This window comes from Schistocerca piceifrons, chromosome 2 (assembly GCF_021461385.2).
Source record: "Schistocerca piceifrons isolate TAMUIC-IGC-003096 chromosome 2, iqSchPice1.1, whole genome shotgun sequence".
Classification (NCBI taxonomy): Eukaryota; Metazoa; Arthropoda; class Insecta; order Orthoptera; family Acrididae; genus Schistocerca; species Schistocerca piceifrons.
Genome location: NC_060139.1, coordinates 584,672,018 through 584,698,304, shown reverse-complemented (window position 1 = coordinate 584,698,304; position 26,287 = coordinate 584,672,018). Strand labels below are relative to the sequence as shown.

The window sequence follows — 26,287 nt, the reverse complement described above, 5'->3', positions numbered from 1 at the left end:
CCTTACAAGTCAAATATGTTAGTGCTAAATAGGACAATATTTGATACAGCCCGTAACCACACGTTTGCAGTTAACTCGCAAACGTTTCGTTTGCAGACCGAAGTTTTTGCTTCTACTGTATACTTTCAGCTGTGTCAGTTTTCGGCACTAATTATTATACACACTGTATACAGATGTTGCTTTAGCTTGGTGCCACAAGCGGCAGCTTGGGTTAAAAACCTGTCCTGCCTGACGATAAAGTTAGCAACACTAGACGCCCGTCAAAGGGAGTGGTGATCTGGAAATAATGCAATAATATCCCGTCGGATAATTACAATATGCGATAATTTAGTACTCTGACAAAGCGGTGAGCGAGTCACTCCTGCTTTCAGATACACTAAAACGAACTTCTTGTATTTGTAGCATACTGGGAAACGACAGACGATCCGCGCAATAATGCGTAATGCGGCATCCCAGGGATATATCGAGTAAAACGGATCATCAAAATCCGGGACTCGCATCAAATTGTGAGATTTGGCAATACGCACTTCGTTTTTACGCGGCTTTGATAAATTATTTTCGAGTAATTGTAGCGCATTTAAGGCCACGAAAAGTAAGTACTACGACAGTTACGCTTTTCTCATACTTGTAACATAGCTTCTGTTCCGGCCTTAATGAACTCAAAGGGGCATTTAAATCTTATGTTCCCTCAGATCTGGCCTTAGGCCTTTTTCAGAGAGCAAGCTAGTCCTATCCTGAATTCCACCAATTATACATTTAACGTATACGTTCTCTGGCCGACATTCTGACAAGATTGAACGTGTTTACTGCAATCGACTCGAAATGTTTATTTTAATTTAACCAACATTCAGATACACTTTGCTTCTTGATTATTTTGCTCTTTCATAACATTCCCCCTCCCTATCATACAATCTTATATTTTATTGGCTCAAGAATAATTAATAAATACAGATAAGATATGAAGATCGTGCCAATTTACTGAAAAGATCTGACAGTTACGACAGAATACAGATTGACCCAAGTAAACTTAGGCACATGGGGATACGTATGACACAAAATAATATTAAATTCTTATCTGGATGCAATCTGCATGCGCTAATTATTCGTTTGCAGAAAAAAAACTACGTATGAGCAGTTTCATACACGCAATTATTCTATGTTTCGTGGCCACAGACACCAGTAGAATATCACCATCAGTAGGCCTACCGATCACTCCACATGGTACTAGGAAAAGTTCCTTTAAAAACTTAACTCAGGCGTAATAATTCATGAAATCAACAACCGCATGTCATGTGGACTCTGCAAGAACAGTGCCGACTACTTTTAACAAAGTGGGAAAAAGGAATTACAATCTCTGAGTATTTCAGTCAATAGAATAGGAAGTGAACAATCGCGTGGGGCATCAGTGTCTAGTACTCAAAAATCTGATTTATACTCCTGCAGAACGAAAATAATTTTAAACGCTAATTTTTTTGTAATTACTTTTTCCTGGGGATCAGTAACGCATGTTTGTAAGGATTAGCAACTACTCTTTCTTCGCGGTGAATTTAGTGACCTGCAATTTAAGTTACATTTGTAGGAAGACCATTAACTTGAGTGAATTCCATATACTGCTGAAGTACCCCGCGTTACTGTAGGAGTTAAGTTTCGTAGATGATTGTATAGCAGTCCACATGAGACCGCAATCAGCTGGTCAAAATCGCTACTAGATTGGTTTGCTGCACTTTTTAAAATGCAACTGTGTCTTAGACAAGTTGTGGACAAATGCATTCTCACAGAAACTGAAAACGTGTTACATACTCATGTGCATGAAAATAAAGACTTAACTCTTCCTTTTGTAATTACCAGAAAGTGGATCCTTGGGAACTTGTCCGACGTTGACGCCTTTTTCTTCGTAAGTGTAACGAACACTCGCGCAGTTCATATCGCCTGCCAATGTACCTTGTAAAAATGCCAGTGTCAATAACACACAAAGATTCACCCGCACAAAAGTAAGTCCGCTTCTCAAGCTGTATAGCTGTCGAAACTTTTTGTTCATGTCACGATTACACCCGTTCACAGCCATGCCGACGCGTCTGTTTCTGTTGTCAGAACAAAATCAGATCTTTTTATGTCACTGTGGATCAAATTGAGCGCTAAAATTGATTGTATACATCTGTTTCTTATATCCGGTATGTATATACCGGTGCGGACATTAAAGATAAAAATAAACACTTCAGATTGTTTTCGCGCTCATTACTGTCTTTTGACATCCACTAACCCGCCCGCACCTACCTCGCGCTAGCTCGCCCTACCAACTACTGTGCACTCTCCTTGCACATGGATACGACTGCCCATAGTTTTCATCTCGTAACCAGAGGTAGCGCCACCGTCGAAGCCATGTAGCGTAGCGTCTTTGGCCCGGGTACGGACATATCCACAGACTATTGTTAAAATATCTTTCGACGGATTACGAATTTTTTAATGAAATAAATCAGTCTAAAAGAAACATTACAGGAGTTATCCCACAGTATCTGTAATTTTGTTAGTTAACAGATAAATCCTTTAGTTGACATCTTACATAGCATCTCTGATTACGTAATTACGATTAACTTCAAATAAAACACACTGTTCCGGCTGTTGCCGGGTGAAGTTCGCATGTGGTGTGTTTTCGATATTTTAATGTGATAATAGCGTATAAAATTTTTTTGTAGCGGACGCTGTGCAGCCTTCGTGTTTTACTGCGGATATTTGTTTGTGTACACGCTCCGCTTTTTGTAGAGGTGTGGTTTACACAGCTGTCAAACATGAAATTCCAACCAGTAACACATTGTATATTCGATATGGATGGAACACTTTTGGGTAATTTTTACGAATAAATATAGTGTCATTTTATTCTCATGTGGCGTACTAGCATTACACAGTGTGACAAAGCGACAATATCTTCATTTACCAAGAATAATGGAAACAGTAATAACCTCTTGCAACAAAATTTTGTGTTATGTTTTAATTTAAAAAAAGGTATAGTTGTTCACCATGTTGGCCATTTCAGATGATGATAAAGGTGTCAATAATATTTGTGTTAAACCGATTGATCAACCACAAGTTGCTCGTCTATTGTGTGCTGCACGCGTGTTTCAACCCTTGAAACAAAGACATCAGAAATACCTAAGTATACTTCATCTCAAATTGTTCGGTGGATTTCATTTCACAGCAGCATAAAATATAGTGGTCATCTGAAAGTGTTACGTTCAGTTACTTCTATCAGCTTCTGATGTTAAGGTGTAACTGAGACCCAAAAGAATATTATTCACGTGAAGAAGTTCCGTTTTTAATTCTCCTTGCCTTTGGTGATTTACTCACTCTAATTTGTGTCATCATCCGAGACAAATGTAACATTGCAGGTCATTGTTACCAGCACATTTCCACACAGAACTGACCCAATACATATTAATTTACCGGTGCTGTCGCAAAATCTAACTTTTTGCTGCGACCATGGGATGGGGGGGGGGGGGGGGCTGTTGTATGATCTGGCTTCATGTGACTAGTTAGAGGATGGTGACAGCCTGTGCAAAAGTGCTAACTGGTGTATAATTTGTAACATCTGAATGTTCTCAGCATGTGACTTCATACACATTAACAGATTAAATTTATTTAACATCATCTTAGTCTTGGCTTTCACTAGTGTGTGGTACTTCCCCTCTCCCCCTATAGTTTCTGTTGTGGTTACTGATTGATTTGTAGCATACCAAGCCCCAGTTGTTATTGGAAGGTGAAAATTTGGTTGAGAGTTGGCAAAGCCAACAAAAGTGAATAAATATAAAATAAAGTTTGTTGGAATTGAATTACCTTTATGGTAACCAGTTGGCTATGCTTGTGCCATATTATAAAAACTAAAATTCCAGTGTAAATTCAGAAAAGCTGTATTTCAGGTAGATGTAGATACATAATAGACAAAAGAGTGCCATATAGTGTGGTGCATATAATGTACCATATATTGTTCATAATCTATTAAAAATGCAAGGCACTATGTAACTCTTACCTTTCGCGTCATTTTGTTTCATACCTACCAACTGAAAGGCAACTAGGCTACCTCATTTATTCATATTTATTTTTACCAATGGCTACAAAATTTTATCTTAGACATCTGATGAGGAACATGATATTACCAGTAACAGTGTTCAGATGAACTATTACATCCTTTGCACTTTCATCCATTTTTATGCAAGTGATTTGATTTGCACTGATTTCCTAATTTCTTTTGTAAAGTAACTAGCAATTACAATGAGTGAGGGTATTAGAGCTGACGTGGAAGGATACCCGAGTAGATGCACGTGTAAGACTTCAAAACTGGGATAGGGAAACTGGCAAGAAGGTCTGCTGCTTGCTAGCAAACATGCACATGCTGTAAGCAGTGAGTGAGTGAGATATATATATTTTACAGCAACCATACCAATAGACTGCTCTGTAGGTCAGCAAAGTGGTTGTTGAGCATTCATGTATCACCAGCTTTCCTTAAAGGTGTAGCAGCATCACATGTCACAGTTGAAGATACTAAGAGACAAGGACATTCATGGCAAAAGGTATATTAGCTCTAAGTGAGTATTTCAGTAGGGGCCTATAGACTTTCTGAAACCTTGTTTGTGCAAGAAAGACGTTTGATGCCTTCCACATTTGCTTCCAACCCTGAAGTTTCAAAAACCCAGGGAAGCAGCGACACATATTTACCTAGTTGTGTGTAACACACAGTGTCGTCAAATGAAAACATCGAAAGCATTTAAGAAACGTCCTGATCCATGACCACTCAATGCCCCACACAATTTGTGAAAATTGGGCAAAGCTAGGTTAAAAATAATTCAGATTAAATTTGGTGGCCTGAAGAAATAATGCCACCGCCTACTTTTTGCATAGTTTTATGCCAAGATGTGTTCTGGTTTTAACCTTCTTCAGTTGTTCTAATACATTTATATCTTCATTTTGTCAAATGCATTTTGAAAGGTGCAGCTGCCATTTATTCTATAACTTTTAACTCTTTGTTTCACATTTATGTACACAATACACACATTTTTAGTTTCATTTATACATTGGCACAAGCTGCATTGTCAGTGGAGCTAAAGGTGCATGTTACACATGTAAATGTGGATTATGAACAACAGATTGCAGAGTAAAAGGCATTCAAAATGAACTCAACAGAAACATAGTTTTTACAAAACTATAAGTGTTTTATACAAATTTGAGACGAGTGAAAACCCTAAATGCATTTTGGCATAAATAAAAAGCTATATTAAAAACTGTCTTGTTGCTGCATTCCTTCAAGTAACTTAATCCACATCTAAACCACCAGTATCATTTATAAATTAATTTTATTTGATGGCATCCCAAATGTACTGACTGGAATGTAGACTAGGTGATCTAGTGGTTCACACTAGCATCCTAACATCTACGAAAGTTCTTAAGATGAATATTGCACAATTCAGGAGGGATGCTATCAGATCTGCAGTTGAACAAGTGGATGCCCACAATTTGTTGGTGAGACAATGGCAAGCATTTTGGATGATCCCATTTCACCCTTTGTAAAGATTCCTCACTGGAGAATACCTCCACAGCCTGTCTGAACAGTGCCCTGCTGACAAGCAGGGTGCCTTTTGTTGTTGTTTTAATTATTCTCGTACCCTGCCACTCGCATTTACCAGTATGTACTGAGATTCATCCATCCAGGTGACGCATTTCTATCCATAGGTGGTTAGCCCAGATAGTTTTTTGCTTTGTGGCATGTCATGAGCAGCCACACACATTTTGTTCAGGAGTGGTGTCTTCTTTCCATAGTAATGACACAGATGCTGATGACACGGCTGCACATACGTTATCATCATCATCGAGGAGTGAATTGATGAGTGGTTTACTCTATACTAGTTCACCTATCCACTGTTAAAATCCACGTTAGTATATGGTGGCCCCTGTCATCAACACATTGTTGCCCACAGCAGCGGACTTGTTAGCAAATGTACTGTTAAGTACATCCTTGATATGATGTTGCTTGTGAGTAGGCCTACTTCTGTGCTTCTGTGACCTCTACAATGGGAAACATAAGTTGGTTGCAGTCAGATTCACTATCTTGAACTCATATGCCCACAAGTGTACATTATTATGCTATGGTTACTAAAATAAGCAACTATTCTATTGTATATTACATTACATGTGAACACAAGTAGTAATGTTATTGGAACATGAAGTTTACTTAGCTGGTATCGTTACAGGTTTCCATTAAAATTCATGTTTCCCTGTTGGGGTGCAATATTTTGATGATTGACCTAATTACCTTTCTCAGTTGCTATGAGCAGTGGTTTCAAGCGAACTTACCACCTGGATTCCATTAATATTAGACAACTGCAATTCTGTTTGTCTGTGTCTGTGTAAGATTTTGGTACTCCAGGTGAGAGGAAATACTTTCAAAATCTTTCTCTGTCATCCTCATTGGGATGTTTTCATTTCAGGTGAAAGTTCCCAGATGATCCTCTCTTTGTTTAATGGCAGCAGAACAGATGTTCACATAGGACTAGTAATCCCTCTCCTCATTAGTTATCTATCAGACTAGCTGCACCAGTAACCTTTTCGTGGCATGCATGATACCAGCTCACTGGTGGAAAACAGTTGCTCTTACTGTGCTGGAGGGAAACAAAACACACACACACGCACACACGCACGCACACACACACACACACACACACACACACACACACACACACACACATTGTTGACAGTTTCCTCCTCTGATCAAAAGACATGCCAGCACATGAAAATTGCCGTATAGGACCTTTGGTACAATGTATGGTGGAACTGCACTTGTGGTGGCATGAGCTTTTGTGTTGCGTTCTGCTGTTGGTAATGGTTTGCTATGTAGATAGCCAATGAGATTCATGTTAGTAATTTCCTATTGTTTTGTAAGTAAAGGTAGCTAGTATTTTGTTATAAGTTTAGAATTTAGCCACTTTGTTGAAATTTTCAGCAAAATCGGAAATTCGATATAAAAGTAGGTTAGTCCAACAACAAATGTAACTCTCAGGCTCATTATACATTGATCAGTCTCTCATGGCACTCTTATTTTTGTGCTGAGATTCAAACCAGTCATCACATTTCAATCTAATCTGGACCTGAGGATAAGCTAAAGATCAGTCTGTTACCACAACCAAGTTTTTTCTTCTAGATTCGTTGGCTTCACTATCTCACAGCCAGTCACATTCCCACTGAACTTAGGCCTCGTTTTTCGCTGTGTGTCAGTCTGTCTGTCTCCACAACCAGCTTTCCAAATTTATTGGCTTCACCAGCTCACAACCAAATTATCATATTACAGTCTAACTTAGGCCTTTGCTAGAGGTCAGTTTGTCAGCACATTCTGGTTTTTCTAGTCATTAAAAAAAATGCAAAAATTAGTAAGCAACCCTAAAATTCATAATCACCAGATCAGTAAAAGTTTCTTTGGCACTCTCCATATTTAAAACAAATGTAATCAATTCATATGTTCTGTCAAAGGAAAGCATTGGATTCAGCAATTCTCATTGGCTGCTGTATACTATCAACCAATTGGCGTTAACCAATCGTCATCCACACACAATGCAGGAACCACCAATTTCTTACATGTATTTTAGCCCAATGTATGTTATATTTACTGGCAAGATTGTATTGGGATCTGTTATAGGCCTACATTTTAGGTGACAATGTCACAAATGTATCCACATATCTGAAAATTTTGTGAATTGGCTGGAGTCCTTCCATAAGAGCTGAGGAAATATTAATGTAACTATTCTGGCCAAGGTGGCTCAGTGGTTGAGGCAGTAGATAAGCATTTTGAATGGGGAGGGGTATGTATTCCCTGCCTGATGATCCAAGTGTATATTGTTTGTATTTTCCCTTAATGAAGGTGAATGCCAAGATGCTTCATTTGACAGCAACATTTATAAGTGTAATTCAGTGTTGTGCTCACTTTCTATTGTCCTTTCTGTTGACATTATGTTAAGTATTGAATGTTATTACCTTTCTTTAATGAATTAGTGGGCAAGCAGTTCACAGTGTATCAAAACAATGTGCATGTGTGTTTATTGGGCACAAATGAAATTTATAATAGACTTACTCTGCCAATAACAATTTTATAGGGAAAATACTACCCCAGTCTTTTAGGGCACCAAACCTGAAAGCAGCAGATGGTATAGTTTTGTGTGTTATCTAACTCCCCCCCCCCCCCACCTCCACTCCCCCTGGAGCCCAATCAATGAAGACCAGAACAAGGTCAGATAGGGGAAAAAATGCTGTAGCCACATATTTTTGTACAGTTGTAGGAGGAATGTTGTGTACTATAAATCCTGACCAGCTGGGTATGAGCATGGGGGTGGTATAGCATTTAATACTCATTCTTTTGCATTTTTCTTGAATAACTCAAACTGCAGCTTCAAGCAAAAGTATTTACCAGTACATAATTAAACTACAAAAAAAGTCCTGTTCATTTTTTCTCTAGCACTAATAGCTTCCATGTTTCAGGAATAGAAAAATCGCAGGTTCTTAAAAGCAGTATTTTAATGGTATAAAATTAGTATTTCTTGTTAAATGAAGGTAGTTTTAAAAATGACTGTTCCATGTCTAAGTGCAGTAGATCTATGTTAAGGGATGAATTGGGTTCTGGGGGTGTAACCAGGTGGAGGGGATGGGGTGGAGGCTAGAAGCACGAAGGAAGATACTCGTCAGCTTGTGGTCACACAGTTCCCTCATTCATAGATCTGCAAGCTGAAGAGTGGACAGGTGATTCTCCATTCTATCTACACCACTATGCCACAAGAAGCAACTACAGAGTGTTTCACAAAAATTATACCGACTCTTTAAAGCGTGCCTTATGAATCACTGGTGATGCAGTGCACATATGGGCCCACTGGTGTTTGTTTTCAATGAAGTCCATTAACACTACGTAGAATACAGATATCAGTTACTAATAAAGCTAAGGCATGAAACACATACAGACAGAATCTACATAATCCCATGTACATTGTTCTGTGCGACCAGACAAGAAGTCATTCTTAGTCATCCAGAACAACAGAATAGCATTATTCCAGGAAAATAAACTTCCTCCACCATGAGCACTGCTTGCTTTCCAGTTTACAGACAGATTATACCTTCCCAACATTTCATGTCTTATTCTCATATGTGAGCTGACAAAATAACTTCACTGAGCCTGTGTTTATGTCATGGAGTTATTCTCAGTTTAGTAAATAAGTAATTATTTGCAATTATTAATTAAGATATTATGTAAAATATTAAACAATTGGAGATGTCGGGTATCTACCACACTGATGAACCTGCCCCAATGTAACATGTAAACAGTATACATTCGACACTGTTGATTTCATTGTCTTTGTTATTGCTGGATATTGATGGGTATCAAATGTGTCACCCCAGTCTTACCTCTCCTAACTTCAGAAGAGGCCCAGAGACTTAATTACCTCCCTCTGTAACAGAAGTAAATCACTAGCTGTTATGAAACTGAAATACTTCAACTTAAGTTAGGCAATGGATTACAGCAGATTGCTGTTTTAGACTTGAACGTGATTAATCCAGTTGCATGAGATATATTTAGACCCACTTTGTAAGATACATTGTAGATGTGTGGTAAATGGTTCCACTCAGTGCAACCCACTCTACAAGTGTCAGCAGTCCCTGAATGGGAGAGACTTATGCAGTCTTACAGTAACATAATGGTGGGGAAGTACAGTAACTTTCTGGGCATTCATTATTTCACCACTAAGTGACTAAAAACATGGATTATAATATATTGTCAACAATGAACTGTAGCAGGATGGCACATTTACCAATCCATTCCATTTCCCACCAACATTACAAAGGTCATTGTCAACAGCACACGAAATTATACACTTCTCAGCCGTTGTTTATGGGAACTAATTTACATAAAAACTCACTTAACAGTTGCAAATAAGTAATCATTTAATAAACTGAAAGTAACTCGACTATATCTGTGGGTAGTTTGATAAGTCTGGTAAATTTCTGTGAAAGAATGGAATATTGTCATTGCGCCTTCATGGTCTGGAAGCTTGATTATTCCAAGGATCATATAAAAAATTTTCAGCAGTGTACAGCATACAGGTCATTATTGACAGCCATCTGAATTGCTCAGCGTGTCGACTGTTATTGAAAATGGAGAAAAGCAAGTTTCGTGCTGTTATTAAATATTGTACTTGTGGATTAATGAATTTAAACATGGTTGGACAAGCACCAAAGATGAAGTGTTCTCCGGCTGTCCAGTTGAGGTCACTACAAAGCAAACCATTGACAAAATCCTTCATATGGTAATGCAAGACTGCTGAATAAATATTAATGAGATTGCAGAGACTGAATGCATCTCAGCTGAACAAGTGCATAATATCCTGCATGGAGAATTGGCTGTGAAGAAGCTGTATTTGATGTGGTGCGACAATTGCACAATATTTCAGCACAATGGCTGGCGATGTTTAAAAGCAGTCTGCAACACTTTTCATGTAAATTTGTGACTGTTAATGAAATGTGGATTCATCATACACCAGAGTCAAAACAGTGGATAAAAGCTGATGAATGTGCACCAAAGAAGGCAAAGACCATTTTGTCAGTTAGTATGGTTATGGCCACTGTTTTTTTGAGATTCCCAAGGAATAATCCCCACATATTACTTTAGAAAAAGATAGAACCCTAACTGGCCCCTGTTATGCTTCATTATTGGACTGTTTAAAACTTATATTGACTGAAAATAGACTAAGGTTGCCACGCAAAAAAAAGTGCTCTTGTATCTGGGTAATGTACCATCCCGCACCTCAGCAATAACAATGGTGAAAGTGCCTGAATTGTTTCCTCATCCACGCTATTCACCAGACTTAGCCCCAAGTGACTTCTTCCTTTTCTCTAATTTGAAACTTCGGCATGAAGCAAAGAAATTTTCATCAAATGATGAAATGATAGTTACAGTCAGAGTGTCTTTTGCAGAGCTCGAAAGAACCCATTTTTCAGGTGAGATGAAAAAGTTGAATGATCACTGGACCAAGTGTATATCACTCAAAGGAGACTGTTGAGAAGTAAGGTGAGCTGTTTGCAAAACAAAGATTTTTTCTGGGTTTATTACCATCCTTATGGGACCATCCTTGTAGACACGACCTCAGTGAAGTTGTTTTGTCTGCTGACATAAGAGAATTAGCCAGGAAATATTGAAGAGGTATAGTCTGTGTGTAAACTGAAAAGCAAGCAAGTAAGTTACTTTTCCTCATTACAACTGCCATACAGGATGACTAAGGATCATTTTTTCCTCTAGCAGTGTGGAACAGTGTGCACAGATTTATGTAGATTCTGTCTATACACGTTTCATGCATTAGTATTTTTACTAACTGATATCTGCATTCCATTTAGTCTTATGGCACTGTGTGGAAAATGAACAAACCCAGGCTTCTCTGTTTACTGCATCACCAATAATTCATAAGGCATGCTGTTGAGGGTTGTTATAACTTTGTAAACACCCTATAGTTGCTTAGTGGGATAGACAGTGGGAAATCACCTGCTCACTCTTCAACTCAGACCAGTGGCAGAGGGAAGTGCATGACCACAATCTGACAACTGCCTTCTCTTGTGCTTCTACCCTCCCCAATCTCTCCACCCTGTTACAATCTCAAAATCCAGTTTATCCCTTGATGTGACTCTACTGCACTTAGCTGTAGTACGCATATTTAATATTAATTCCTAACCCACTTCATTTAACAAGGAATATTAAATTTTATAACATTAAAACATTACTTTTAATAACAGTGATTTTTTTTTTTTTTCCATCCCCTGCATTGGAGAAACTATTGGTCCTAGAGAGAAAATTTTTGTTGCACTGGGAAACATTTTTGCTAGATGCAGTAATTTTTGAGTTATTCAAGAAGATTTGTGAAAAAAGTGTCCTTTAAATGTGCCCCCTCCCCCCCAAGCCATACTGGTCAGGATTTTTAGTATGTTGTTCATGACACTCCAATTCTTTTTCACATATGTTGAATAGCTTTTTTGACAGTGTACGTCCTTGCCTTACACCATTTCCAATTCTCATCTCTTCTATCTCCTCATTTCCTACTTTGTCACTTCTTGCATTGTGTACAATTCCTTTATTATTCTTCATTCTTTCCAGTCTGTATCCCACATCATCAAAAATTCTCAGCTGTATACTCCAGTTGCCCCTATCAAAAGCCTGTTCCAAATTGATACACCTCGTTCATTTCTCTCATCTTTTACCCAATCATCCTCAGACAACCTATTGTGTCCTTTGTTCCTTTGCACTCTCAACCCAAACTGCTCTTCCCCAGTATTTTCCTCAATTTTCATTTCAGTTCTCCTTTGTATGACTCTCGTTGTAGCCTTTGTAATATGACTGATAAAACTGATTTTCCTATAGTCTTTGCATTCTTTTACATTGCACTTTCTAAGTGTTAGAATGGTCTGAAGTAGATCTTGACATCAAACTCCTGTGTCATAAATTCTGTCTGCTGCTTCAGTGAATCTGGCTATTGAATTTGGACTTTAGGCTTTCATTGTCTCGGATGGTATTCTGTCAAAGCTCAATGCTTTCTTCTCCTGAAGCTCCTAAATTGCTGTCTCCAATTACCATTTCAGTGTATTAGGACCTTGGTCTTCATGTTGTGTTCCCCTTCACCTTTGAAAAAAAAAATGACTCTGAGCACTATGGGACTTAACATCTATGGTAATCAGTCCCCTAGAACTTAGAACTACTTAAACCTAACTAACCTAAGGACATCACACAACACCCAGTCGTCACGAGGCAGAGAAAATCCCTGACCCCGCCGGGAATCGAACCCGGGGGCGGGAAGCGAGAACGCTACCACACGACCACGAGCTGTGGACCTCACCTTTGAAAACCAGTCAGGTGTTGCCACTCTGTGCATGATATAATTCTTCCACATAATCCATCCAAAATTCCTCCTCCTCTTCTATACATTCTGTCCTCTTCCCATTTTTTTTTAACATTCCTTGGGTGCATATTTTCCTTGTTTCCAAATTCTTCTATTTTCGCACATTGTTTCCTCACCCAATCCTTGCTAACCTGGTCAGTTAATTTTCTTAATTCACTGTATTGTCTTTTGCCTTCTTCCGAATTGCCATTTTTCCATTTGCTGCACTCATCCATTTTATCCAACATACTTCCTGTTATCCACTCTCCCTTAATTCTTGCTCTTTTCACTGCTCCAATTTCTATCTCTAATCCTTCCCATATTGTATTTCGAATGGATTAAACTCTTCAGTGACATCTGCTCTGCCTATTATGTACTCGAATTTATTTTCAACATAGTGACAGCAGTGTGTCTTTAAAATCTCATTCTTTGGTTTCTCAAGATACCATTTCTTTATCTGTTGTCTTAATATGCTTTAATCATGTCCTGATACTTGCAACAAGTAAATTATTATCTGTATCAGCATTTGGATTTAGTAACATTTTAGCCATCTTAATGGTGGTTTTTAAATCTGATTGATTATAACAATATCTATTTGATATCTAGCAATTTCACCTGGTTTTTTTTCACCTGGTTTTTTCCACATGTATGATTAATTGATGATGCTTAAACCAAGTATTAGCAATCCAGAGATCAAATCGTTCACAGAAAGCTATCAGTTTTTCTCACCATTTGGTGGTCTTTTCATGTCCTTAGTCTTTAACTACATTGTTTGTCCTTCTCTTTCCCACTATGCTATTCTAAATCACTCATCATTACTGTTCTTCTTTGTTCTTTCCCATTTTCTTCACAGATTTCCACAATCTGCTCCTTTATTTTGTCCACTTCCTCTTCATTTGCTTCTGATGTTGTCATTTAAAATAGAATAATCAGTGTATTCACATGGTTAATGTTTAATTTCACTTCTAACACACTGTCTCTAATCGTAATAACCCCCACTACATTCTTGTCAAGATGTTTCCTATATATAACACCATTCAAATTTTCCTTCTCCTTCCCACCGAATTCCAAGTAGCCCTAAAAGACTTACATTATGCCTCTCCATTTCTCTCTCCACATTTTCTTTTCTTGTTCATCATCTTCAAATTTCATGCAGTAGTCCTCAATAGAAAGGCCTCCCTTAATTCCCCATTGTATCTTGATTTAATTCAGTCCATAGTGCTCCTGAGTACCCACCCACAGAGCCAATAGTGGGGGTATTCCAGAGTATATCTTCTCAGTAACAACCATACTTAAGAGTACTGTCCAATGGCACTAGGGATAGCACATGAGTCTTTAATACAGTGGTTTCCAATTGTCTTCTGTTTCCTATGACAGTGGCCTTTTCAGGTTCATCCTTATTTAGGGGTGGTTTCCCATTACAAGGGCGAGAGTGTGTCCTGCCTTCTACCTGCTCATCTACCCTTCAAGGAGGCTGTGGACATTTGACAGAAGTGGTCTCTTTATCTTGGGAGATACTTAATCCCTCCGTCATTAGCTGCTTGTGAGCAAGTGTTGCCTATTCTCTACCATTTGGAGGTAACATCATAATTTTCCTTTCATTGCATTTAGGACCAAATGATTTTTACTAGACTCTCCAGCACTTCCAGAGAGAGGGATCCTCATCTTGCATAAAATTGTACACACACCACAAGCTGCACATACACATTGGTACTTCAGCCACTGCAGCCCACAACTAGTTCTAGACACAAGAAAAAGTATCAAGTGGTCATATTAGTATCCACAGCTGAAGAAGACCGGGCTTGCTATGAGATTGCCATGTTTGAAGGGGGACGATTTCATGCAAGGTGAGGATCCACAGTTCAATGTCTTTTTTATTTATTGAATTTAATGAATGTTATGAACTGAGAATTAGTAATCTAATGATGAGAGCATTCTCTTGGAATGCATAGTTCAGCTCCTTCAGGTATTATTAAAATGGCTGAATGGAAATACTATTACTGATAGTCTAACAACTGCTGTTTCCCATCCGGAAAAATAGGTAATATTAAGATGTCAGATTCGTCTTCTTTCCTCCCACCATCCAAGCACAAAGACAGCAAGATGGGAAGCGCATGCCTTTTTTTCACTTAAACTGCCCCAAGCCTCTGATTGAGTGGGATTTTCTTGGAGTGCTCGACTTGTCCTGCAATGGGCCTCAGACCTTGTCATGATACACAATAAAACTACTCCACACCTAAATAGGGATCATAAATGCTACCTGCTCAAGGTTTACAATTGTATCTGGCTTAGTGGTGAATTTCTTCCGCTGTGATGACATTCTAATCATAAAAACAGGAAAAACTCAACTTCCATTGGTAGCTGCAGAACAGTCAGTCGGAAGAACATGCTAATCAGATTGCACAAGAAGATGGGAGCATGTCAGTTCTACTGGATCTTTGAAAAACAATGCCTGTTGTCCGTCCAACTATCAGTGTCTCTTCTGATAGGGGAGGACCACAGCTACCCACCTGGTCCTGTTGGACACAACCAACTGGAAGGCTTTCACCAATACCTTAGGAATGCCTTTTTCAACTTGAATAAAGTATATGATACTGCCGTGCATCACCACACCTTAACCACACACCACAACTGGGGATTCTTGAGGTTTTATCTATAACTTAACAATTCAACCACTTTTTTTGTTAGTTGGTGCACCCATTAGTTTTCTATAAGTCCAGGTGAACAGTGTCGAGCAGATCTCAATGTTGAGTGTTACACTATCATTATTGCCTTCAGTGGATTACAAAGGCCCCATAATTGCTTCCACCCGCTGGTGGTAGTATAGATATGCAGATCACAGTTAGTGGCCTTATCCGTGCATGAACACCAAGAAGCCATACAGGTAGCATCCTATTGGGCTTTCTGTCATAGCTTCTGATTTTCTCTTGCTAAAACGTGGGTCCCACATTTTTGTTGCCGCTCAATGATCCATCCCAATCTGGAGCTCTACTTGGAGACAAACACCTGGAAATAGGCACAGAGTCCTATAGATTAGGCCTCTTTTTTACTATAACCTGACATGATTACCTCATGTCTGTCAACTTAAAACAAGCTGCATGTGGAAGCTCGACGCTATCCACTTGGTTAGCCATGTTTTGGGATGCTAATTGCACCACCCTCCTAAGCTTCTAGGGAGCACTGGTCTTGTCACGATTAGCCTACCAATGCTGTGTATGTAATTCAACAGCATCTTTAGCTTTGCGACTGTGAGCCACAGTTCATTGTTATGGCGTAAGGCTAGCCACAGGTGCCTTCTGTATGAGCTCCAATTACAATCTTCTGGTGGAAACTGGGATTCTACTTCAACAGTGTAGATAACACCAAGTGCTATCCAATGACTCCCCCCTGCCCCCCCTCACCCTTCCTGAGCCATCAGCCAGCTGACTGAATTCCTCTCCTCTGCCAGCCGCTTCATCTCATAGTAGCACCCTGACACTATGTCCTCAGTTATATGTTGGATAAATTGCAATATATGTCTTTCCCTACAGTTTTTACCCTCTACAGCTCCCTCTAGTATCATGACACTTATTCCTTGTTCACCTTTATACATGTTTGGAGAACAAAGGTTCAAATTTAACAACCTTGGTTTAGGTCTTCTGTGATTTTCCTAAATCACTCCAGGCAAATGATCCCTTTGATAGGGCGTGGTCAATTTCCTTCCCCATCCTTGCAATAATCCAAGCATGTGCTATGCCTCTAATGACCTCATTGTTGATAGGAAATCAAAACTAATATTGCTTCATTTTTTCTTTACTTAGAGAAAGCTTTTTACAATGTTTACTTGAATATTCTCTTTCGAATTCTGAAGGTGGCAGGGGTAAAATACAGGGAATGAAAAGCTCTTTACAATTTGTAGAGAAACCAGATGGCAGTTATAAGAGTTGAGGGGCATGAAATGGAAGCAGTGGTTGGGAAGAGTGTGAGACAGGGTTGTAGCTTATTCCCCATGTTATTCAATTTGAATATTGAGCAAGCAGTAAAGGAAATAAGGGAAAAATTTGGAGTACGAATTAAAATCCATGGAGAAGAAATTAAAACTTTGATGTTTGCCTATAACATTGTAATCCTGTCAGAGACAGTAAAGGACCTAGAAGAGCAGTTGAATGGAATGGACAGCATCTTGAAAGGAGGATATAAGATGAATATCAACAAGAGTAAAGCGAAGATAGTGGAATGTAGTTGAATTAAATCGGGTGATGCTGAGGGAATTAGATTAGGAAATGAGACACTTATAATGGTAGATGAGTTCTGCTATTTGGGGAGCAAAATAACTGATGAGGTAGGAGGATGTAAAATGTAGACTGGTAATGGCAAGGAAAGTGTTTCTGAAGAAGAGAAATAGAGTATAGCAGGAAGTCTTTTTTTGAAAGGAAGTGAAACATGGACGATAAATAGTTTAGACAAGAAGAGAAAGAGGCTTTTGTAATGTGGTGCTACAGAAGAATGCTAAAGATTAGAGGGGTAGATCACATAACTAATGAGGAGATATTGAATAGAATTGGGGAGAAGAGGAATTTGTGGCACAACTTGACTAGGATGGATTGGTTGGTAGGACATGTTCTGAGGCATCAAGGGATCACCAATTTAGTATTGGAGGGCAGTGTGGAGGGTAAAAATCTTAGAGATCAATACACTAAGCAGATTCAGAAGGATGTAGGCTGCAGTAGGTACTTAGAGATGAAGAAACTTGCACAGGATAGGATAGCATGACCCTGTCATCATGTCCCTTCTTCTTGTCAGTGGTTTCCATAACTTCCTTTCTTTGCCAGTTCTGTAGAGAATCTCCTCATTCCATATCTTATCAGTCCACTTAATGTTCAACACCCTCCATAGCACCACATCTCAGACACTTTGATTCTCTTCTTTTCCAGTTTACCCACAGTCTATGATTCACTTCCATACAAAGCTGTGCTCCAGATGTACGTTATGAGAAATTTCTTCCTCAAATTAAGGCTGATGTTTGATACTCATCCATCATGTGTTATTTTGCTTCCAAGGTAGCAGAATTACTTTATATGCTTTGTGGTCACTAATTTTGATGTTGTTTCACTAATCACATTTCTAATACTACTCATTACTTTCATCTTCTTTCAGTTTATTCTCAATCCATAGTGTGCGTGTGTTCACAAGACTCTTCATCTCACAGTACATGCCCTCACTTTCACTGAGGATGGCAATGTCAATGGAAAATCTTGTCATTGATATCTTTTAATCCTGAATTTTAATCCCTTTCCTGAATCTTATCTTTTATTCGCTTCATTGATATATTGTATAGATTGAACAGTAGAGATGAAAGACTGCATCCCTGTCTTACAGCCTTTTTATGTAAAGCAATTCATTCTTGTTCTTCTTCTTGATTCTTATACATTTTGTATATCACTCACCTTTCCTCATAACTTACACCCATTTTTTGTGGATTTTTACCCTATTGCACTACTGTACATTGTCAAATGGTTTTTCTATTATGACAAATCCTATGAACATGTTGTGATTTTTCTGAAGTCTGGCATCTATCAGCAGGTGTGAAACCAGAACTACCTCTCTGGTGCCCTTCTGAAAACTGAACTGGTCATTATCTGACAGTCAGTTTTCTTTTCCATTCTCCTTTATACTCTTATTTTCAGCAACTTGGAGCGTGAGCTGTTAAGCTGATTGTGCAACAATTCTCAAATTTATCAGCCCTTGCTGGCTTTGGAATTGTGTGGATGATATTTTTCTGCAGTTCAGATGGTATGTGTTACGTCTTCCACAAAGAGACTTGAGTAGTCATTTGGTTGCTGCTTCCCCAGTGATTTGTCAATATTACAAAGGAATGCTACATATTCCTATGTCTTGTTTGACTGCAAATTGTCCAAATATCTGATAAATTGTTACACTAATACTGGAGCCCTCATCTTTTACTCTAATGCTCGATCCCCTATGTATTCCAATCAACTCCCATTTCTTCTTTGATCATTCCATCAGACAAGTCCTCCCCCCTGCTGGTCCGGGGATCAAAATAGGCCCGAGGTATTCCTGCCTGTCGTAAGAGGCGACTAAAAGGAGTCCCTCCCCCTCAAGGGGGTAGTTAGCGCCTGCGTCAGGAGACGGACGGTTCCACGACCTCTATTTGCGGTCATTTTGCTTTTTCACTTCTCGTTTCTTCCTTCCTTTGGTTGGTTCGTTTCTTTGCTCTTCTCCACCTCACTATCTTCCTTACTCTTTCCCTTGCCTTCTTCTCCTTGCCTTCTCATTGCCTTCTTCTCCTTGCCTTCTCATTGCCTTCTTCTCCTTGCCTTCTCATTGCCCTCTCCTTGCCTTCTCATTGCCTTCTTCTCCTTGCCTTCTCTGGTCTCCGCCTCAGCGTTTGAGACAGTCTGTCCTCTCTCTCCCTCTCTCTCTTCTTTTTCCTCTTCTTCCTTCCTCCCTGTGCGCGCCTGAAGGCCGACCCACGCGTTCGCACGCGTAGCCGGTGACGGGGTAATGCGTAATCCCCCGCCCTGGGTAGACATGTAAGGCACGCACGCACCCCCTGGTAACGGCCAGGCCCAGGGAGGGGTGATTGCCTGAGCTGATACCTTCTGACCATGCGATTGGTCCCTCCGTCTGTTTCTCGGGAGGTGTGACCTGAGATGTAAACATTCACATAAGGCGGGAGTGCCCTCTGAGAGGGTCCCCACAAGGGAGGAGCGCGCCTTCGGAGACGCTGACAATCATGGGGGATTCCTCCGCAATGGATTTCAATCCATCTCTCTCGACTTCTGCCCAAAAACGGAAACTTCACCAGCCACCAGTGACAAAAGTACTACCGCCTGCCCCACAGTTCCTCGTCGTTTCTCGATCTGAGGACGGAAAGGATTTTTCCTCTGTCAACCCTTTCGTTATCCAGAAGGGCGTAGATGCCATAGCCGGATCTGTCAAATCTTGTACCAGGTTGCGTAACGGTACCTTATTACTAGAAACTGAGAGCGCCTTTCAGGCACAAAAACTGCTTCGGGCCACACTCCTGTACACGTTCCCTGTCCGGGTGGAGGCTCACCGAACTTTGAATTCGTCTCGTGGTGTGGTCTATACTAGATCCCTCGACGGATTGACTGACGAGGAGATTCAATCTTTCCTCGCTGAGCAGGGCGTGACGGCTGTCCATAGGGTCATGAAAAAGGTCAACAATGACCTTGTACCGACCCGGACACTTTTCTTGACCTTTGATAGTGTTAAGCTGCCATCGCGCATCAAGGCGGGCTACGAGGTTATTTCTGTTCGCCCCTATGTCCCGACGCCTACGCGCTGCTACCAGTGTCAGCGTTTCAATCACACTCGACAGTCTTCTTCCAATGCGGCTAAATGTGTCACTTGTGGCAGGGATGCCCATGAGGGTGACTGTCCACCTCCGTCTCCTCGTTGTGTGAACTGTCAGGGTGACCATGCCGCATCCTCCCGCGACTGTCCTGTCTATAAGGAAGAACGCTGTATCCAAGAAATTCGGGTCAAAGAGAAAGTGTCCACCTCGGCTGCTCGCAAGCTATTGGCTAGTAGGAAGCCCACGCTGCTCCCAGCAGGGAAATACAGTACTGTCCTCGCCTCTCCTCGGACTACCAGGGAGGTGGCAACCCAGACATGCGATCTGACCTTCAGCACCACGGTCGTCCGTTCGGCCAGTGCTAAGATCGCGCGGTCGACGTCTCCTCTTCCTCCCATCACCCCACAGACACCAGCCCCTTCATCAGCTTCTGCTAAGACGAAGATCCAGAAGTCAGATGCACAGGCCTTCAAGAAGGAACCGTCCCGTGCAGACTTCCTACGTACCTCGACCTCCCAGCCTTCAACCGGTACTTCCACCAAACGACCTTCCAAGAAGACTCATAGGAAGCACAGTTCTCCTTCTCCGCCACGGCGCATTTCTTCTCCTGCGCCACCCAGCGGTTGCCGCCCCAGGCCGTCATCCGTTTCGCCTGGCCGCACCGCTGGTAGCCGAACATCTGGCCGTTCACCGGCGGAGGAAGCTCCCCCTCCCGGCCATCTTACCAAGATGGCCAATGAACCTATAGACCCAATGGACAATGACTGTCCGCCTACTGATAGCGGCGGCAGTGCTCGCTCGAAGCCAGGCCCTCAGCGGCCTTCGAGGTGACCCCTTCTTTCATATTCCTTCTCTTCTTACGATGGCACTTATTCACTGGAATATTCACAGCATTCGCTCCAAACGAGAGGACTTGAAGTTGCTGCTCCGCTTGCACCGTCTGCTCGTTGTAGCCCTCCAGGAAACGAAGCTACGCCCATGCGATCAAATTGCCTTGGCACACTACACCTCTGTGCGTTTTGACCTACCCTCTGTGGTAGGTATTCCGGCTCATGGAGGGGTTATGTTGCTGGTCCGCGATGGTATTTACTACGATCCCATCACATTGCACACCGGCCTGCAGGCAGTTGCCATCCGCATTACTCTCCCCACTTTTACATTTTCCATTTGTACCGTTTGCACTCCATCGTCATCTGCCGTTACCAGGGCAGACATGATGCAGCTTATTGCTCAGCTGCCTGCCCCATTTTTGTTAACTGGAGACTTCAATGCCCACCATCCCCTTTGGGGCTCTCCGGCATCCTGCCCGAGGGGCTCCCTGTTAGCAGACCTTTTCAACCAGCTCAATCTTGTCTGCCTCAATACTGGCGCCCCTACTTTTCTTTCGGACACATCTCACACCTATTCCCATTTAGACCTCTCTATATGTACTACCCAACTTGCACGCCGGTTTGAGTTGTATGCACTTTCTGATACATATTCGAGCGACCACTTCCCGTGTGTTATCTGTCTCCTGCAGCATACCCCCTCCCCGTGCTCATCTAGTTGGAACATCTCCAAAGCAGACTGGGGGCTCTTCTCTTCCAGGGCGACCTTTCAGGATCAAACCTTCACAAGCTGCGATCGTCAGGTCGCACACCTCACGGAAGTCATTCTCACTGCTGCTGAATATTCCATCCCTCACCCTACTTCTTCTCCACGTCGCGTACCGGTCGCCTGGTGGACCGCAGCATGTAGAGACGTTTTACGTGCTCGTCGACGTGCTTTACGCACCTTTAAACGCCACTCTACAGTGGCGAATTGTATCACTTATAAACGATTACGTGCTCAGTGTCGTCGTATTATTAAAGAAAGCAAGAAAGCCAGCTGGGCTGCTTTCACAGGCACCTTCAACAGTTTTACTCCTTCTTCTGTTGTCTGGGGTAGCCTGCGCCGGCTATCTGGCACTAAGGTCCACTCACCAGTTTCTGGCTTGATGGTCGCGAATGACGTCCTTGTAGCCCCGGAGGATGTCTCCAATGCCTTCGGCCGCTTTTTCGCAGAGGTTTCGAGCTCCGCTCCTTCCCACCCTCCCTTCCTCCCCCGCAAACAGGCAGAGGAGGCTAGGCCACCTAACTTCCGCTCCTCGAATCGTGAAAGTTATAATGCCCCATTCACCATGCGGGAACTCGAAAACGCACTTGCCCGGTCACGGTCCTCCGCTCCAGGGCCTGATTCTGTTCATATTCAGATGCTGAAGAACCTTTCTCCTGCGGGTAAAGGTTTTCTTCTTCGTACTTACAATCGCATCTGGACTGAGGGACATGTTCCCGCATACTGGCGCGAGTCTATTGTTGTCCCAATTCCTGAGCCGGGGAAGGACAAGCACTTGCCTTCCAGTTATCGACCCATCTCTCTTACCAGCTGTGTCTGTAAAGTGATGGAGCGAATGGTTAACTCTCGTTTGGTTTGGCTGCTCGAGTCTCGACGCCTACTTACCAATGTACAATGTGGATTTCGTAGGCGCCGCTCTGCTGTTGACCATCTGGTTACCTTGTCGACCTTCATTATGAATAACTTATTGCGGAAGCGCCCGACCGCGGCTGTGTTTTTTGATTTGGAGAAGGCTTACGACACCTGTTGGAGGGCAGACATTCTCCGCACCATGCATACATGGGGTCTTCGCGGTTGCCTCACTCTTTTTATTCTTTCCTTTTTAATGGATCGACAGTTCAGGGTACGTGTGGGTTCTGTCCTGTCAGACACCTTTCACTAGGAGAATGGGGTGCCACAGGGCTCAGTTTTGAGCGTCGCTCTCTTCGCCATAGCGATCAATCCAATAATGGATTGCCTCCCAGCTGATGTATCAGGCTCCCTTTTCGTGGACGATTTTACCATCTATTGCAGCGCGCAGGGTACACGTCTCCTGGAGCGCTGTCTTCAGCGTTCTCTTGACCGTCTTTACTCCTGGAGTGTCGCCAATGGCTTCCGTTTTTCTGCCGAGAAGACGGTCTGTATTAACTTCTGGCGCTACGAAGAGTTTCTCCCACCGTCCTTACAACTCGGTCCCGTTGCTCTCCCATTCGTGGAGACAACAAAATTTTTAGGTCTTACATTTGACAGGAAACTTAGCTGGTCTCCACATGTGTCATATTTGGCTGCCCGTTGTACCCGTTCTTTAAATGTCCTCCGTGTTCTCAGTGGTATGTCGTGGGAAGCGGATCGAACCGTCCTACTTCGTCTATATCGGTTGATCGTCCGCTCCAAGCTGGATTATGGGAGCTTGGTATACTCCTCTGCACGGCCATCCATCTTACGCCGCCTCAACTCCATACAACATCGGGGTTTACGACTTGCGATCGGAGCGTTTTATACTAGTCCCGTAGAGAGTCTTCATGCTGACGCTGGCGAATTGCCACTCACCTACCGACGCGATATACTGCTTTGTCGGTATGCCTGTCGGCTGCTGTCAATGCCCGACCACCCGTCTTATCGTTCCTTTTTTGACGACTCTCTCGACCGTCAATATGGGTTGTATGTCTCTGCCCTGCTACCCCCTGGAGTTCGATTTCGTCGCCTCCTTCAACACCTTAATTTTTCACTCCCTGCAACCTTTCGAGTGGGCGAGAGCCACATGCCACCTTGGCTCCAGGCTCAGGTTCGCGTTCACTTTGACCTCAGCTCGCTCCCAAAAGACGTAAACCCCGGTTCGGTCTACCACTCCCGTTTTGTCGAACTTCGTTCGAAGTTCATTAATATGACCTTCATTTATACAGATGGCTCAAAGACCAATGACGGGGTCGGGTGTTCCTTTATTGTCGGGGCACAAAGTTTCAAATACCGGCTCCATGGCCATTGTTCGGTCTTCACAGCTGAGCTCTTTGCCCTCTACCAGGCTGTTCTTTACATCTGCCGCCACAGACGTTCTGCTTATGTCTTCTGCTCCGATTCCCTGAGCGCCATCCAGAGCTTCAGTGATCCGTATCCGGTTCACCCTTTCGTGCACCGGATCCAACGCTCTCTTCAGCAGCTGGTGGACGTCGGTTCTCCGGTTAGCTTTATGTGGGTTCCTGGCCATGTTGGTATCACTGGGAACGAAGCTGGAGATGCCGCAGCCAAGGCTGCGGTCCTCCAGCCTCGGACAGCTTCTTGTTGTGTCCCTTCGTCGGATTGTAGCAGGGTAATTTGTCGGCGCAGTTTGTCGCTGTGGCATGCCGATTGGGCTGCACTTACGGACAACAAGCTTCGGGCGTTGAAACCTCTTCCCGCGGCTTTGACGCCCTTCTCGGCGGGAGGAGGTCGTTTTGGCCCGGTTACACATTGGACACTGCCGGTTCAGCCATTGCCGTCTGCTGACGGCTGTGCCGGCGCCGTTCTGCCCATGTGGGCAATTGCTGACGGTCCGCCACATTTTTACGTCCTGTCCGGATATTAACAAACTGCGTCTTGATCTTGGCATGCCATGTACTCTCGATGCCATTTTAGCGGATTACCCATGAGCAGCTGCTCACGTTCTTCGTTTTATCAATTTGACAAACCTCTCTAAGGACATTTGATTATGCCATTTTTTTTTTTTTAATCCTATGCCTGTCAGTCTGTCTTTTATCGTGTTTTCCCTTTTAGTTGTTGTTTTAAACTTGTGCCTCGCGGTGCATTCTTAACGTAGTCTGGGCGCTAATGACCCTTGAAGTTGTGCGCCCTAAAAAAGAGAGAGAGAGAGAGAGAGAGAGAGAGAGAGAGAGAGAGAGAGAGAGAGAGAGAAGTCCTGTGCATTTAGAGGTGTTCAGTGTACTCTTTTGACTGATCTGCTCTCTCCTCTGTACATAAAACTGGGATTTCCATTGCACTCTTAATGTTGCTGCCTTTGCTTTTAATTTCATTGAATGTTGTTTTCACTTTTCTCTATATTCTGCATCAGACCTTCCAGCAACTGTTTATTTTTCAGTTTTTTCATGTTTTTCGTATAGATATGTCACCTTAGCTTCCTTGCACTTCCTGTTTATTTTCATTCCTGAGTGAGTTATATTGCTGTACTCCTGTCTTCCCCTGAACATTTTTGCACTTATTTCTTTCATTGATCAGTTGATGTACTTCTTTTATCCAAGTATTCTATATTATTACCTTCCTTCTACCTGTGTGTGTCTGTCCAGCTTCTGTGGCTGCAGTTTCTAGAGATGTCCATTCTTCCTCAACTGAGCTGCCTACTGTGGTATTCATTATCACAGTATATACAGCCTAAGAGAATTTTAAACACATGTTATCATTCCTCATTATTTCAGTATCCTATTTCTGTCTGATTCTTCTGGATTATTCTCTTAAACTTCACACTACTCATTCTTTCTTTCTTTCTTTCTTTCTTTCTTTTGCTGGTGCCTTGTCCCACAGTTTCACAGGTTCGGCACAGTTGGGAATGGATTTGGCAAGGTTAGTTATAAGGGGTGGCCATATGCCCTTCCTGCCGCCACCCCGTACTGCCTGGGACGGAATTAGTGTACCCCCAGCTGTCTGCGTCTAGTGTATTCCAGGGAATAGTGCGAACGTGTTCAGGTGTCTGCAAGTTGTGTAACTGAGGCAGAACGTGGGGACCAGCCCAGTATTCACCCAGTGGAATGTGGAAAACCACATCCAGGCTGGCCGACACACCGGCCGATGTCGGTAATCCGCCAGGCGGATTTGATCTGGGGCCGGCGCCCCTACCCGAGTCCAGGAAGCAGCGCATTTGCGCTCTTGGCTAACCTGGCAGGTCTGAACTTCACTCTACTCATTATTGTTATTAAATTATGAACTCGGCCTCTATCTGCTCCATTGTATGCCTTAAATCTCTTTTTGAATCTCTGACCATTGTGTAATCTATCTTGAATCTTCCTGTGTCTCCAGGCGTTTTCCTAGTATACCACCTACTCTTGCGATTTTTGAACAGTGTATTTGCTATTACTAGCTCAAAGTTATTGCAGAACTCAATCTTTTTCCTCTCACATTCCTGCTAGCGAGCCCATATCCTCCCATAACCCTGTCTTCTGTGTGTTCTCCTACTGCCACATTTCAGTCC

At 42.2% G+C, this 26,287-nt stretch overlaps 1 protein-coding gene across 2 annotated transcripts in view; it reads left to right on the top strand.

Annotated features, from left to right (window-relative positions):
* The first annotated feature begins 2,597 nt into the window (after window positions 1-2,597).
* LOC124776484 (pseudouridine-5'-phosphatase-like) overlaps window positions 2,598-26,287 on the top strand; it is a 132,502-nt gene continuing 108,812 nt past the window's right edge. The window contains exon 1 of one of the 2 annotated variants that reach the window (XM_047251500.1): window positions 2,598-2,841. In XM_047251500.1, the coding sequence (XP_047107456.1) occupies window positions 2,787-2,841 (55 nt within the window). In that variant the 5' untranslated portion in view covers window positions 2,598-2,786. The remainder of the gene's footprint in view (window positions 2,842-26,287) is intronic. The other variant, XM_047251499.1, reaches the window with a different exon arrangement.